The following is a 15,534-nucleotide window of genomic DNA, read 5'->3' as shown; positions in this document are numbered from 1 at the left end:
TTTAGAAAACAAAATAGAACAAAACCATTTGGGGAAAAAACCCACAGACCTAGCAACATAACCAAAAAGACAAAGTAATAAATTTTTCTGAACAGAACTGGACACCACAAGAATATACACTTTTGATACTTTTATATATGCTTTAGAGGGCAGCACTGAAAAAAAACCGACACGGGTCTTAAAATGGCAGCTAAAAGGTCACATGTTAAATCTGTGGTGTGGCAATGACATGGTAACAGTCACCTGCAGAAGACTAGTGGCAATTACAGCCACTATAAGCACTTTCCCTGTGAGCAAATCTCTACCTTGAAGCTCGTGTACTTTCTGCAGTACAATTTCCAGTTCTGGGGTTGTCTTCTTCACATGAGATGTAAGTATGGATAGGCAGTACCTGAGGTAATAAGTGAAGAACACCAGAATGAGAAAGATGAATAGGCTGGACAAGGACAACTACACACTTCTGTTTTTCATAGGATGCTGCCTGGTGACAGCATACGTACTTATTGGGATTTATGTTCTCCATGGCTGCTCTCATAGCATCGCAGACAAGGTCTAGTTTTTTCCCGTCATCCCTGGACAGGTGGACGCTGCTGCTAACTGGTGAAGGGTACATGGTCTTTGTGACATCTTCTTCTCTAAGAACAGGTGTGTATGGAAAGGTCACCAACAGAACATGTAGCCCAGCGATCAAATTACTAACATACACCTGGCATGCTGATGATGATAAATAAAAATGACTTTCGGAAAAGAGTTTAATTATAAAAATATTGACAAATAAAACATGTCCACAAAAGATTTATACAAATGTTTGTAAAAGCTTTAGTCACTTTAGCCCCAAACAGGGTACAATCCATGTGTTCAGCAACAGGGGAATGAATGAGCAAATCATGGTGTGTTCACACATGGCATACTACTGAGCAACAGAAAAAGGATGAACTAGTGATAATACAAAAACACAGATGAATCTCAAGACAACATGCTGGATGAAAGCAGCTTTGTGTAGAAGAGTAATACTGTACACTCCCATTTAGATGAAGTTCTTGAACAGGCAAAACTGATTTATGGTGAGAAACTCAGAACAGTAGTTGCCTGGGGAATGGGACAGAGACTGACTGAAAAAGAATTTGAAGCAGCTTTCTGAAAAGGAGTAAATGCCCTTTAACTTGATAGAGGTTCAGGTTACATGAAGTATATATTTGCCAAAACACACTACATGACACACTTAAGATTTGGGCATTTCACTGTAGATAAATATGACCTGAAAAAATGCAACAAAACCAACCCACACACAAAGAATGCACTCTAGTTAATGATATACAAGAAGAAGTACAGAGGGTCGAGTGAAGTGATGTCATAACTCACTTAGAAATTTGTCTGCAAATAAGATGAATGATAAATGGACAGATTATAGAGAATGAGAATGTGTATACAGAAAAATATAAACTGGTAAATCTAGGTGGGGTATATATAGGCTGCTTACTGGACAATTCTCTTAACTTTTCTCTAATTTGAAAATGTTTCATTACAAAGTTGAGAGGAAAGATCATCAGAGAGAAAGATGCCATTTGATTTCAATCTCCTAAGAAAAACAAATAGTTTTATATGTATACCTAAAAGTCAAGTCAAATAATAACTCTGAATGACATGTTTTAAGGACATAGTTTTAGACAGGCTGTTTTAAAAAGAAAGAAAAAGAGCAAAAAACCAACTGGCATCTAAGAGTTACAGCAATTTTTTAAAATGAACAGTAAGTAATTTTTCTTCTATAGCTATTTATGTTTGATTTCCTTAATAAGAGAGAAAATTATGGAAATGATACTCATGAATTATTCAGAATACTTACTTCAATTCTGTAAAAAACAAATTAATATGATTCACAGACTCTATCTGTTTAATGAAGGTTTCCACATTTTCCAGAAACACCTACCAAAAAGGGGGAAAAACATCTTTGTTCAGATCATATTAGTTCAAGTACAAAGTAAGCTAGAGTAAACACCAGCTTAGAAAGTTACCTTAGGGTTATGGTCATAAATCAGATTGAGATTGATTCTCAGTTTCCTCATGCATTCAAATGCCTCTTTAAACATAAGTCTGTGAGAAGACAGAGAAAGAATAGAAAGGGTATTCACAAAAACTAAGCTCCCCGGGCCCAGTATATTTTCATTACGATACAAACCAGTTATAATCAGATTACAGCCCCAATGCCAAGCTACTACTACCAAATTTCTACTCTGAAATTACAGAATACAAAAATCAGGTACCACATTCATTTACTTTCATAATAGGTGTGATTTAGTCCTCATGGCTGTCTGAGAACTATATCCTCACATACATACAACAGAAAATCATTACAGAAGGCCGGGCATGGTGGCTCATGCCTGTAATCCTAGCACTTTGGGAGGCCAAGGCAGGCAGATCACTTGAGGTCAGAAGTTTGAGACCAGCCTGGCCAACATGGTGAAACCATGTCTCCACTGAAAACAGAAAAAAAATTAGCCAGGCATGGTAGTACACGCCTGTAATCCTAGCTATGCGGGAAGCTGAGGTGGGAAGATTGCTTGAACCCAGGATGCAGAGATTGCAGTGAGCTGAGATTGCGCCAATGTACTCCATCCTGGGCGACAGAGTGAGACTCTGCTGAAAGAAAGAAAAGAAAGAGAGAAAGAGAGAGAGAGAAAGAAAGGAAGAAAGAAACAAAGGAAGGAAGGAAGGAAGGAAGGAAGGGAAGAAGGGAGGAAGGGAGGGAAGGAGGGAGGGAGAGAAAGAACGAAAATCATCACAGAATTTAGGTCTACTTTTTAAGTAAAACATTAGTATAGATCTTTCTAATACAAAGTTTCCTCCAAATAGGTTCAGAAAATAGTCATTTCCTTCCTCAGATTGGCTCAGGCTTTTTTGGGTCATAGGGTCCCCTGTAAATCTGTTGAAGGCGGTTGGCATTCTACTTGAATAAATACACAAAAACATAGTTTGGTGTGTACAATCTCCCTGGGTTCATAGGCCACCTAAAACCCAGATGCATTCCCTCAGGTTAAAAGAAGCCCTGCTTTATATGATGAGCGTCATGATTCTTCCTGCTAGGAATCTCCACTACAAAATACTGTATTAAAGTCAAAAGTTAAAGAAAAAAAAACAGCCTCAAAGAATCTGATTAAGGATATAGGTAATGAGGGCTTTTCATACTTAAGTTTTCAAAATTGTAACAAAATACTTACTGTCTTCACATGAAAATCACAACAAGCTAACGAGCTGCAAACAGTACAATGCCATTTACCTGTCCAACCACTTCCGTATCTGGGCTAAAACGAGGGCTCGATGATGAACAACTTCCAAGTTCCCCCTTGGCATCTTAAACAAATCAAAGCAATAACATTTTTAATTAAGTAGAAAACGTTTAAATAGCCAGGATACACAATTTTACCTAACTCTATTTCATAGAGAACTCCCGCAACTCTCTAAGATGAGCACACTTTTAGCATAATCTGGTTGTTCTCAGTATTTATCTTGACTTTCAAGAAAAGTGTCCCTTTGAGCCTTACTGGTTACAGCCTGTATCAACACTCCTTTGAATAAAGCTAACAGAAAGCTATCAAGGAAAGGTTTACATTAAATGATACAAAAGATAAGAGAGCCTAAAACACAACTGCAAGAATTATGCTTGGTACTTGGCTGAATGACAATCAGACTATCTATCTTGTCTGAAAAACCAGTTTACCTGTAATATAAGCTTTGTATCCTGGGGCACAACAGTGACAATCCGTGAACCCCTTTCCACTTTCCGAAGAACTTCCCCACTGGACACATGACTGCTGCTCATATTGGCCTGTAATGCTAAACACACCGTTAATTAATAAGCCTTAATTATCACAAGCCACTCTCCATTAATTGCAATTGAAACCACACATATTATCTGAAATAGAAGAGAACAATTAACAACCACGTTCCCTAGTTCTCCCATTCAACCTCAAGACCATCAGACCTGCTAATGAACACACTCACCCCGAACTTGCCCTCTCTCTTACAGAGTCCTCATGCATATTCACACACACACAACTTCTCAAATGATCTGGAGAAACACAGTAAGAATTGAGGCAACTTCTCTATTTCTTAGCATCATCAGTGTACTATAATCATATCAATGACAGAAAGATTCCCTATTTCCAAGTTAGAAACAAAGAAAATAAGCTGGATTTTTAGAAAAAAGAACACACACCCACAGAGAGAGACAGACTGAGCATGAACAGAAGACAAAATGCAGCCAATATCCTACAAACCATGAGATGGAGCCCAGGTGTACAGTGGAGGGTGGCCACAGTGGGAAAAGATTACCCAGAAGGTAAAACAGTCTGCCAATTTGGGATCTACATCGTAATTCCAAATAAAATACTGGCTAAGTTACATAATAAAATTTCCTGAAAAAATTTTAACTTTAGAATGTACTGCTTAAAGAAGGAACTTGGATGTCTTTACTAAAGTGCAGAATAATTTAACTGAGATATTACATTGAGATTAGGGTCTAAGTAAATGAACTCTAAAGATCTTCTCCAGCTGAGGACTCCTTGATAAAAAGCCAAAGTAGATGAAGAATTCCAAAAGTCATCAAGACCCCAAAAGACATTGGAGGAGGGACTATTTCTATTTTATACATTGAAAACTTACTTTCAAATGAAGCATTCCTCAGGCAAAAACACTGGCAGGTATGGGAATGGGTTGTCAACAACAAAAACTCATCATATACTGCAAATGAAGTGGCATTTGATGCAACCTGAAATAAGGCCAGAGAAGCATGGGGGGAAAGTTAGCTAGATTACTCAGAGCCAACACTGTGAAAAAAATCCAATACCAAATCAAGCCTTGATACCTCAATGTCATCGATGAAAAAACGACATCTATCAGTCAGACCAAGGACATATTCCTGCAAAGAAATAAAACTGAAATTAAAAGCAATTCTAATTCAAAACCTAGCTTTTCTATCACACAGCTCTACCACCCTATGACATCACACCTAAGTTCCTGTATAATCAGGACTAAAGATAGATACCTAAGACATGGCTAGTCCAGTGCAAACTGGAATGCGAAGCCATCCAATCCATCAGCAAGCCCTGACATCTCCATCTCCTACATGTATCTCAAACCCATCTCCTTTCCCCCCTCACTAACTCCACTCGGCAATCTCCGTGTTGATCCCATATTCCACTCAAGTCACTCTCCAACTGACTCTCTTCTGGACAGCCAGAATCACTGTCCACACCATGAAGCAGAACACATTACTCTGTTGATTAAAAATCACAAGAAATTTCTAATCTTTGTTCACTTAAAAAATCCAAATTCCCTCCTATGACTGTCATTGAGCTCTAGCCGCACTGCTTCCATTCAGCCCCTTGAATAAGATGAGCTCTCGCTAAGCTCAAGGAGTTTGTTGTTGCTTCTTCCCGGAGAGAGCCTTCTTTTTCTTCACCTCTTAGCACACACATCACTGCCTCAGAGAGGCCTTCCTGGACCACCAAATGCAGGATTCCCATTCTCACAGCCACCATCCTCAAACTGCCCTTCAAACGTCTCACTGTTCTCTACCAGTTCACCCTGTCCATTTCCATCGCACTCCCTACAAAAGGAATCATTATATCAAAATTAATAGATCACAAGTTCCAGAAGAGGAGGAATTAGTCAAGTGGTTTTATTTGCAACCACTGTATTCTACCATCCACCACAATTGTAGGCATTCTAATATTTGTTGAATAAAAACCTACTAAAACTATTTTCAAGATCACATTTCTGTTTTCCTCAAAAGATATTTAATAAAATAAACTTTGAATGATTTGTACAACTAGGGATAAAAGGTTGCTAATCACATACATTAACTCATTTAGTCTTCTGAACCCTGATAGCTAGATACTGATTTTCCCACTTTATAGATGAAGGAGGTGTGGCTTATGAAAGTGAGATCATTTCCCACTATTGCCTTGACATTTAGAGGAGACCCAACTGCACCTCCAAAGCCCACGTTCTTTCTGCCTAACGCCATCAGTCCCTGGGTAATTACTTTAAGGGAGTTTCCTGCTCCGTGTTCACTTACCTCTTCTCCAATCATGGCCAATTCGATCTGGGTGCATGGATAAGGAAACCGAACAGGAAATCCACCAGAGTTCTTCCATGGTTTAACAGCCAGAGAAGGTGACTCTGTAAGATTCACAGATCTAGTTTACAAATAGCTGATGTGCCCTTTGTAAAAAACCATCAACATCAATACTTGCTAAAACACCTAACATGCAATTTCCATCACTTTTTTAAGAGTATGTCAGTTTATTACAAGAGGAAACAGGAGTAAAATACACCTGCCAATCCCACTCTAAAGCGTAGGGTTTTCCAAGATAGTTAAAAGGTAGTTATTGACAATCAATGTTGGAGTGACGAGATGCAAGTACATGTTCTTAAGAACTAAGCATCTATGTAAGTCATAACATGCTTTCCTAACACCTTGATACTCACCCCAAAGGTACTTAAATATCTGGCCATCAGTCAGCTGTAATGCTACTGACTTGGTCTTGGAATTGCAACATAGACTGATTATGACCCCATCCACCGTTGTAGATGAACTGACAAAAAAAAAACAAAAAACAAGAGGACATGTACACAGACTGTTTTTCTAAAAAATTGTGACATTTCACTGATTTTGAAAACAAACAATTTCCTTTTGGTGCTACACTACCTACTTCAATACAATGTAGACAAAATACATACATACACACCCAGTACCACACACACAGACACACACACACACATACACTCACTCTCTCTCTCTCTCATACACTTAGAGACAGATGGATGGTTGGATGAATAGATAAAACTATTCCAAACCAAAGCCCAGATAAAGCCACATCTGCTACATGACACCATTTTCCCTAAACCCAATCAGGTGGTTGTTTACATTGTGAAGTCATTGCTCCTCTTCTGGCCACTACTTACCGTAACTTACTATAATGTATTGCCTTCATTGGGTATGGGTGGTACCAGTGTCATTTCTGTCTGCTTAACATAATTAAAGCAGTTGGTCTGTAGGAAAATGATCACACTCAATATGTCTATCACTATCATACTGATTTATGGAAAACTGGATTTTCACTAATGAGATGAAGGGAATTTGTTAACGCCATTACATTTTTTCCCTGAGTCAATGGAGAGAACTAAAATTTCATTCTTTTTTTTTTTTCAGTGTCTCACTCTGTTGCCCAGGCTGGAATGCAGTGACACGATCATAGCTCACTGCAATCTCGACCTACTAGGCTCAAGTGATCCTCCCACCTCAGCTTCTCAAGTAGCTTGGACCATAACCATGGAAGCAGAATTTCTTAAAAGAGGAGGAAGAGGTAGTGATTAAAAAAAAAAAGGAGACAAAGAGGTAGTGATAAAAACAAATGATGTCAATGCTAACATTTAATTCAAAATGTTTAACCAATCTACAAAAAAACTAAAAATTATAACAATGGGGAATTCCTCTACAAATGCCTCCAATTTTGGGAGGATAAACTATCTGTCAAGAAGAGAGCAAACTCTGGAGCTAGACTGGCTGGGATTCGATCCTGGCCCCACCTGCATGATCTCAGGCAAGTTACCTAACTGCTCCAATTCTTAGTTATCTCATTTGTAAAGGATGGTGCAAATGGCACATACTTTAAAGGTATTATGAGAAATAAATAAGCTAAAATAGAGAAAGCATTTAGAGGAGTACTTTTTACAGAGTAAAAGCTACAGTAAACGTAAACTACTTAATTGAAGGATTTTGCTGTCCTCAAAAACATTAATATTTTATATGAACAAAAGAGTCTTTTTGAGAAACAAAAGTCAAGGCAGTACAAATATACCATAAATGACTTCTATTTCCTTTATAGTTAATGAGATGACTGCATCAAGCTTTTGCTTCTACAAGCTAATGATAAAGAATTTCAAATCTGAAGAAGTAGAAATTTGGTAAATTGCTCTGCTTTTCAAAAGGTAATCCACTGGCTTACTTTAAGTGCTGCATATTTCTAGAACATATTCTGCATTTAGACATGTTAACAAAAGTCTTTTTCAAAATATCATGAAGCACTATGAGTCAAAGTGTAGGAGCAAATGACTGCATTAAAATGTTCCTATGTCTATAAATGTATATAATGTACATATATATATATATATATATATATATGAAAAGGAAAGGTTCCTAATTTTGCAACAATGTTTCTCAGAAAAGAAATCTCACCAGTAGGGCTTTAATTACAAATTAATGTGGGGATTAGTATCAGTGGACAAAGGTGCCAAGTCTTGATACTGGAAACAAGGAGTTCTGGGAACTGGCTAGAAAATGGTATCTACTACATAACAGGGCTTGTATTACAGAAAAGAGCATTCATTAACTGAAACCTGTTACATGATGAAGATATAGTCAGGAAACAAAAGAAAACTCAGGCCCAGAGAACAGTGAAATTTCAGCAAAGAATAGAGACTTTCTGGTGGCAAATGTAGTCAAGTACAAAATAGGATATCTAGAGGAGGAGGCTAGAAGAAGCATTTTGAAGTCACCACATCTAAACAAAGCATATATATGCAGTTATGTATCATTTAATGGTGGGGATATGTCTGAGAAATGTGTTGTTAGGTGATTTCATCATTGTGTAAACATCATAGAGTGTACTTACACAAACCTAGATGGTATAGCCTACTATGCCCCTAGGCTATGTGGTATGGCCTATTGCTACTAGGCCGCAAACCTGGACAGCATGTTACTTTACAGAATACTACAGGCAACACAATGTCAAGTATTTGTGTATCTAAACATAGAAAAGGTATGCATATATATGTATTTTTATATACACATGCATATATATGCGCATGACTGCATTTATACAAAATTTCTTCCTATCACATTAGCTCATGAGAATTAGCCACTCTAATTATGCTTGAGTTATTAAAAAATCAATTGTAACAAAAAACAATCACTCTGGAGAAATGTGAGGAGATGCTGAATTAAAATATTTAACACATCTTTAAAATGTTGTTTCATCTATCACAACTTTTTGATATATTTTTGGTCTGTTATTTTGACATCACTCAAAACTAGATTTAAACCTCTTGTTAAGTGTGTCTAACAAGAAAGCTACTGCTCCAATCTTGCTCATTGGAAGTCAAAAAAGTTATAAGCTCATAAAAGACAAAAACCTAACTCCATTTGCTTAACACGTGGAGTACAGGGAAAAAACTGCAATACCTGACATTGAGCTGTCCCTGCTCTTCATCCATCTCAGAAGGGGCTACAGTCAAATGGTGAATGACAGACCGGGGGCTGGACTCACTGTGGCTTACAGCCAGAAAGACGTCTTCTTCAATCCAAGTGAGAAGGCCTAGTTTCAGTGGGTTTACGTCTTGATCTTCATTATTCTCAAACTGAATTCTGTTTTAAATATTGAAGAATATCCAAGACATGAATAAAACTTAAAAACCATTAAGATGTTCCTGAATGAAGGAAGAATGAAGCATCTTGTACACAGTCAACTCCTAATTATTTGGCGGGACAAAACCTGAGATACTCCCAAATACCAGAAAATCTAAAATTAATCTTTGTCTGGCTTAAGAATATGTTTTTGTATTTTCTTTAAATTTCTTATGCCCTGAAATCTTTAGATTTGAAGAGAATCTTGAGGAAAACTGACTACATAAGAAAATTACCTGCCCTAGTCCCTACACTAATGATCCCTGGAGCTTTTCCACTGCCATGGCTTACCAGTATTCAAACCAGGCTCTGGCAGATATGTGACTCTCAGTAGAATGGGTCTTTTCCTAAGCACCTCACATTAAACTGACTGACTAGCTGGAGAGATGGTTTCCATGTCTCCAATGTGTTCCTTTGGTAGCCTTTACACACCTGACCAGGGCACTGTTCTTTCACCTCACATAGAAACCAGTAATAGCTACTTCCTGTCTTTTAGATCAGGTGGCAAATTCGCAGCTCCCACTGATGAAGTTGGTCACTAGCCTGATCTTCCTCCTCAGACATCTCTCTCCCGGACTCAGGCTCTGCACTGCATATGCACAGAGTATCCCATGGAGAATCAGTCCCACCTCTGGTTTTCACTGACACTTTCTTCCCCACTAGACCCAGTGTTACCAATTCTTTGCCAACCTCAAACCCATCCCTTCCCCAAGGATTTCAACAAGTATTCATGTCCTTCATGAAATCTCTGCATTATCCTCCTAAAAAATGACTTGGCATTATTCTCCTCAATTTTTTTTTAATAAAACTATATTCTAAACTGCCTCACACTTTCTAATTTGCCTTCTATCTCTTCTCTAGTGGTTTCAAGTCTGTGAAATGAAATAATGCATGTAAATGCTCTTTAAAAACTACTAAGCATTATACAGGCAGCCTCCAAATCATATACAGGTTGAACACTTCTATATTTATTAACTATATCATACATATTTAAGAAATATTATTTATTAAATTCTTTTATTTGTGGTACTCAGTTAATTATTTCTATTAATCTAACAATAAATGTCCCCTGGAGGCACAGCAGTTTAGTAATGAAGAACATGGACTTATCAAACAGAATAGAACCAAATCCTAGATTCTCTAGTTACCAGGTCCATGACCTTGGGTAAGTTACCTAACCCCTACACTTTGTTTTTTCAAATCTGTAAGTATTGAATGCTGGCTGATTCTCTTTCCAGAGTCCCAAGATAACTAAGAACCTACTTGTATCTCTTTTCCAGATGAGGAGTTCTAAGGGAAACTTTAAATCCACTTCCACCCACAGCTCCCAGTTTCACTGTAGGGTCGGCCCTTGGACAATCACCTGAAAAACAAAAATGCAAATACTATCATTGTAAACTATAACATTTCTCCTAGTACTAAGGGGATGGTGTCTGCAATTAATGAGTTCTAGAAGGCAAACAGCAAGCTAAAACATAACCACATGTCAACCTCCTTAAAATATTGCTTTTCCCTTAAGATCACATCAGGCATAATCCTTCTGATAAAGGTCACATCTCAGCAAGACCAGGTTGAGGGGCTACCCTCTCCGCCCAGTGCTATTTCCTCCATTGTCCTCAACCACCTCTCAATATCCTCAAATTCTCTGAAGTCCTAAGCACCTGCTTAAAAGACACTTTCTTTCTATTCTTCATCCAGTTTATTCACTGCACAGCAGCCAATGCAAGCCTTTAAAAAAAGTCAGCCAGAACACTGCACTCCTCGCTCTTAAGCCCTCTGGTAGCGTCCTATCTCACTCAGCGTAAAAGCTGCCAGGCCCTACAAGAGCTGATTCCTGTCACCTCTCTAACCTCACCCAACACTTTCCCCTCATTTGCTCTTCTGCTGCCACCCTGGCCTCCTGGCTATTTTCTAAACACAACAGGCACTTCTGGGTTGCTTTTTACTCTGCTTGGAACACTCTTTTTTTGTTGTTGTTCTTCACCCTCAAGCATAGAATGCTTGGGCTGCTCTTACCCTAGATGTCTGCATGGCTCCCACTGTGATTCTCACCAGATCTCTGCTTATATGTCACCTTCACAGAGAGGTCTTTGGGATCGCACTGAATAAGAAAGCCACCTTCTCTGTGTAAAGCCCTATCCTTAAGCTCTCCCTATCTCTTATTTTGCTTAATTTTTCTCCACAGCACTTGCCATCTGATAGGTTATATTTATTTGATCTTTTGTCTACAGCTAGAATAACAAGTAGTAGACAAAAGTACAACTAGTTTTCTAATACAACAAGCCAAGTACTAGAAAAAAGCCTGCATATAATAAACAATCAAGGAACAATGTCGGGGGAAACGAGTGATACGCAGGACACATCAAACACTATCTTTGAAAAATTTGGCAACTAACTCATCTCCACACCATTCAAATGTCTACCACTTGGCTTCAGGTTCTTAATTTCCCTTCAGCTTAGGCACTGAGCCCTGACCTGTTCCAGTCCAGCATCTCTTTTTCCAGATTCTTTTATATCCGAACTCTCCCCAGTGGGCTCTTTAACTTCTCAGGGGGTTTAGTTCATGGATTTGTTATGATCTTTCTCTTCTTTCCATTTCTATGAACACTGCCCTGGCTCAAGCTCTCACTAGCTCCTGCCTGGACACCTGACAACAGCTTCTCCTAACTGGAATCTCTGCCTCCAGGTACCCCTGAGCTAGGGCCAACCCCACATATTGATGCCAAACCATCTTTCAAAAATGGAGCTCTCAACCTGTCCTATCTTGTCACAGGGAGTTTTCCATCAAGTAAAATGAATGCAGGTGGTACAGGGTTTTATTCTGAGGAGATAAAAATGTCCTACAACAGATCGTGGTGATGGCTGTATAACTCTGTGAATTTAAACACACACACACACACACACACACACACACACACACACCCCACTGGATTGTACACTTTAAATAGATGAATGATATGAAGCTTTTTTTTTTCCCCTGAGATAGTCTCACTTGTCGCCCAGGCTGGAGTGCAGCGGCTCGATCTTGGCTAACTGCAACCTCCAAATCCCGGGTTCAAGCAATTCTCCTGCCTCAGCCTCCCAGGTAGGGAGGCTGGGATTACAGGCACCCGCCACTATGCCTGCCTAATTTTTGTATTTTTAGTAGAGACAGGGTTTCACCATTTTGGCCTGGCTGGTCTTGAACTCCTGACCCGTGATCTACCCATATTGGCCTCCCAAAGTGCTGGGATTATAGGCATGAGTCACCGCGCCCGGCCATAAAGCTATTTTTTAAACGAACACAGAGCAAAACATCCCATACATCATAAAGTGACATATAAACTCATTAGCATCATACAGTAAGTACCAAAAAAGCTTACTTTACATCTGACTTTTTGCCTTGATAATGAACATATTAGCACTTTTTTTTTAAAGCTATTTTAAAAAGTTTAAGGAGGACTGTAATAGCATTTTACACAGTGAAACTATAATCAGAGAAACTGGTGATAAATCCAGAGAGGATTCATGTAAACAGTGGGCTGCTGACTTAACAGAAAAGCTGGTATGAAAGTAGGAAATTCCAATTTAAATTAATTAATTTTGATTATTCTCTCTTGGCAACTATCTAGGCTTTTTCTGAGAATTCAAAAGATATTTGAAAACAAGACAACCACTGCCATATGCCGGTAGAATTTATGACATAACCACAGAACTCACAAACAAAAACAACTTTCAGGTTCCCCAGGACATCAAGAAAGCAATGAGGAACTGACAGCAATGGGACTGTGGAAGAACTAGAATGCCTGTGTTGAGTTCCTTGTCCATTCTTGTTCAAACAAATTGAAAAACCTCTGACACAGTGTTCCCTCATCTATAATCTCTGACACAGCTCCTAGGAGGGATGAGATCAACTGAAAATATGTGTAAAGGCAACAAAAATAGTAAAACATGTTAACAATGTAATAACATACTATGCTATTTCCAGAGTTCAATGTTATTCTAAAACAACTGACTCTTCAAATTCAGCAAAGGAAAAGGAATGGTTAGTATAAACCAGAGAAGAATTAAAAAAAACAAAAAACCCAAGCCAATTAAATATCATAATGATGATAATATCAACTACAGACTTCACAATTTTGAGAAACACTAGGCCTATGGCAACAGCAAAGCTATAATTTGCTTTTATGTAGGAGTAGAAGGGACTTGATTCAGAACACCTTGGTAGAAGTTTTTTAACATACCACATTTATAAACAGAAACCTGGTTACTGGCATCTAGAACAGCAAGGTCATTACTCTTTTGAGGGTGTGCAGAGAATGTGACTTGATTCACAGGGTGTGGGAACAGCAGTTGGTAGCTGCACATGGGAGGTGGAACTACAGTCTGCCGGAAGACTGTCACCAATACCCTGTCTGCAGTGAAAAAGAAAGAGGAGGATTAGACACAAGGATATTCAGTTTGAAAGATAAGCCATCTGAACATCACAGTATATCTAAACAGTAATGGCAATTCACAAAAAATAACTTTCAGTGTTTTTCTCATAAGTTTAAAAACAGTGTAGAGTGGGGAAATGTCATGGGTTCTGTCTATACTTGGCCACTGTCACTGCCAGGCCTAGAGTAGTCCATCTCAGAACTTGGAGTTTCAGGTGCCAGGGACTAAGGCAAAAAGGCTGAGAGGTCAGAGCTCTAGCTTTAAACCTGGGGCTGCAACCAAGCCACAGTAAACCAAAGGAATTAATACCTTCAAATTCCTTAAAGCACGTTCTTATGTGTGGATTTTGTAGTAAGGCAGATCTGATTAAGTTCTCTATATAGAATACATGAATATAAAATCAGTATTATATAGAACATTACACAGAATATGAATTACCACCACAATCTTAGAAGCAAGTGTTCCCTTTTATTATCAGCAATAAAACTGCTCATTAAGGTGACTACTTCACTCCTCAATCTTGCCCGCTCATCCCACCCCCTAAAAAACCTTCTACCTAATTATAAAATATCAACCTAATCTTCATATTAGACAAACATCTATGACATGTACTGAACATACTGGAGAGGTATATAATCGGCAAGCATTTATATCAGGAAACAAAGCAACATAAGTGGGTGGTACAAGGATCAATTATAAATCCGTGTCAGGGTAAACAGGTAAGGCTAACACACCCAATCCCACAAGACTCTACTGTTGTCGTCCTCTCTACCTAGAGTCAAAGTTTTCAGTGTCTTCGAAGGCCAGACAAGTAAATGTGTGAAGGCCACAGATGTCATACAATAGGAAACTGCCATGGGGAGGAGGGATGATGGTTCTCAGAAGAGAATATACCCCACCTTATATCCCATTCAATTAAAAAATAAAACAAGTAACCCAAACAGCCAAAACAAATAAAGATTCCCCGCTGTTCCAGTCAAACAACCACATCTGCAGCCCCTAGGCTAGGACCCTTTGCAGGCTCATGGACACAGTTTCCAGCAGCTTACTTCCATCAATGACAGCCACATTGGACAAGTCACTTGAATTATCTCCTGAGCTCCGGTCAGTTGTCCAGTGCCAGTCATAGCAGAGGTAATGCCAGCCCTGACAGAGAACATGAAGCCGGTATGGGGTCACAGGGTCCCATATCAAAGATACAATCTTGCTCTTCCCACAGGTGCTGAAGGATAAACTTTGCTTGAGATACCAGTGATAGTTTCCAACAGTCCAGAGCTGAACTGCAGGGGAAAAGAAAAAGAAAGCCATTAGAGGCTGGGAAGCAGACTTCGTATCAACTGCCAGAGGGGGACAAGGGCAATCTTTTCTTTTTCAAAGGACCCTTCCTGCTCAGCCTCTTCTCTAAACTAAGAACAATAATAATTGCCAAAAAAATAGCTTTCCATGCAGATAAGATGTCAAGAATCAATAAAGTTAGAAATACATGTTTTTTTTTCTATTTTTAACTTTTACTCATATGTTTATTTTTAACGTTACTTCCAAACTTAATGATCATGATGGAAGGCTAGTAGGACAAAGCATTGTTTTAGTCGGTTTTCTCATGAAGATTTTAGGAAGAAGATAACTTGGAAATTAGATTAAAAGTATTAAAA

The 15,534-nt window shown here is 38.6% G+C and overlaps 1 protein-coding gene across 2 annotated transcripts in view; it reads right to left on the bottom strand.

Moving 5' to 3' along the window:
• Positions 1 to 15,534, bottom strand: part of ELP1 (elongator acetyltransferase complex subunit 1) — a 57,744-nt gene that overhangs the window by 20,880 nt on the left and 21,330 nt on the right. The window contains exons 11-25 of one of the 2 annotated variants that reach the window (XM_012439131.3): positions 14,932 to 15,162; positions 14,192 to 14,257; positions 13,690 to 13,860; positions 10,730 to 10,829; positions 9,245 to 9,427; positions 6,490 to 6,596; positions 6,077 to 6,180; positions 4,862 to 4,915; positions 4,660 to 4,765; positions 3,716 to 3,831; positions 3,275 to 3,348; positions 2,013 to 2,091; positions 1,844 to 1,923; positions 501 to 635; positions 306 to 391 (exon numbers count right to left, since the gene is read on the bottom strand). In XM_012439131.3, the coding sequence (XP_012294554.2) occupies positions 306 to 391; positions 501 to 635; positions 1,844 to 1,923; positions 2,013 to 2,091; positions 3,275 to 3,348; positions 3,716 to 3,831; positions 4,660 to 4,765; positions 4,862 to 4,915; positions 6,077 to 6,180; positions 6,490 to 6,596; positions 9,245 to 9,427; positions 10,730 to 10,829; positions 13,690 to 13,860; positions 14,192 to 14,257; positions 14,932 to 15,162 (1,692 nt within the window). The remainder of the gene's footprint in view (positions 1 to 305; positions 392 to 500; positions 636 to 1,843; positions 1,924 to 2,012; positions 2,092 to 3,274; positions 3,349 to 3,715; positions 3,832 to 4,659; positions 4,766 to 4,861; positions 4,916 to 6,076; positions 6,181 to 6,489; positions 6,597 to 9,244; positions 9,428 to 10,729; positions 10,830 to 13,689; positions 13,861 to 14,191; positions 14,258 to 14,931; positions 15,163 to 15,534) is intronic. The other variant, XM_012439133.2, reaches the window with a different exon arrangement.

Source organism: Aotus nancymaae, unplaced genomic scaffold (genome assembly GCF_030222135.1).
Source record: "Aotus nancymaae isolate 86718 unplaced genomic scaffold, 86718_ANA_hifiasm-v0.15.2.pri h1tg000003l, whole genome shotgun sequence".
Lineage (NCBI taxonomy): Eukaryota > Metazoa > Chordata > Mammalia > Primates > Aotidae > Aotus > Aotus nancymaae.
The sequence above is the reverse complement of the archived record's forward strand: the minus strand, read 5'-3'. Positions and strand labels throughout refer to the sequence as shown.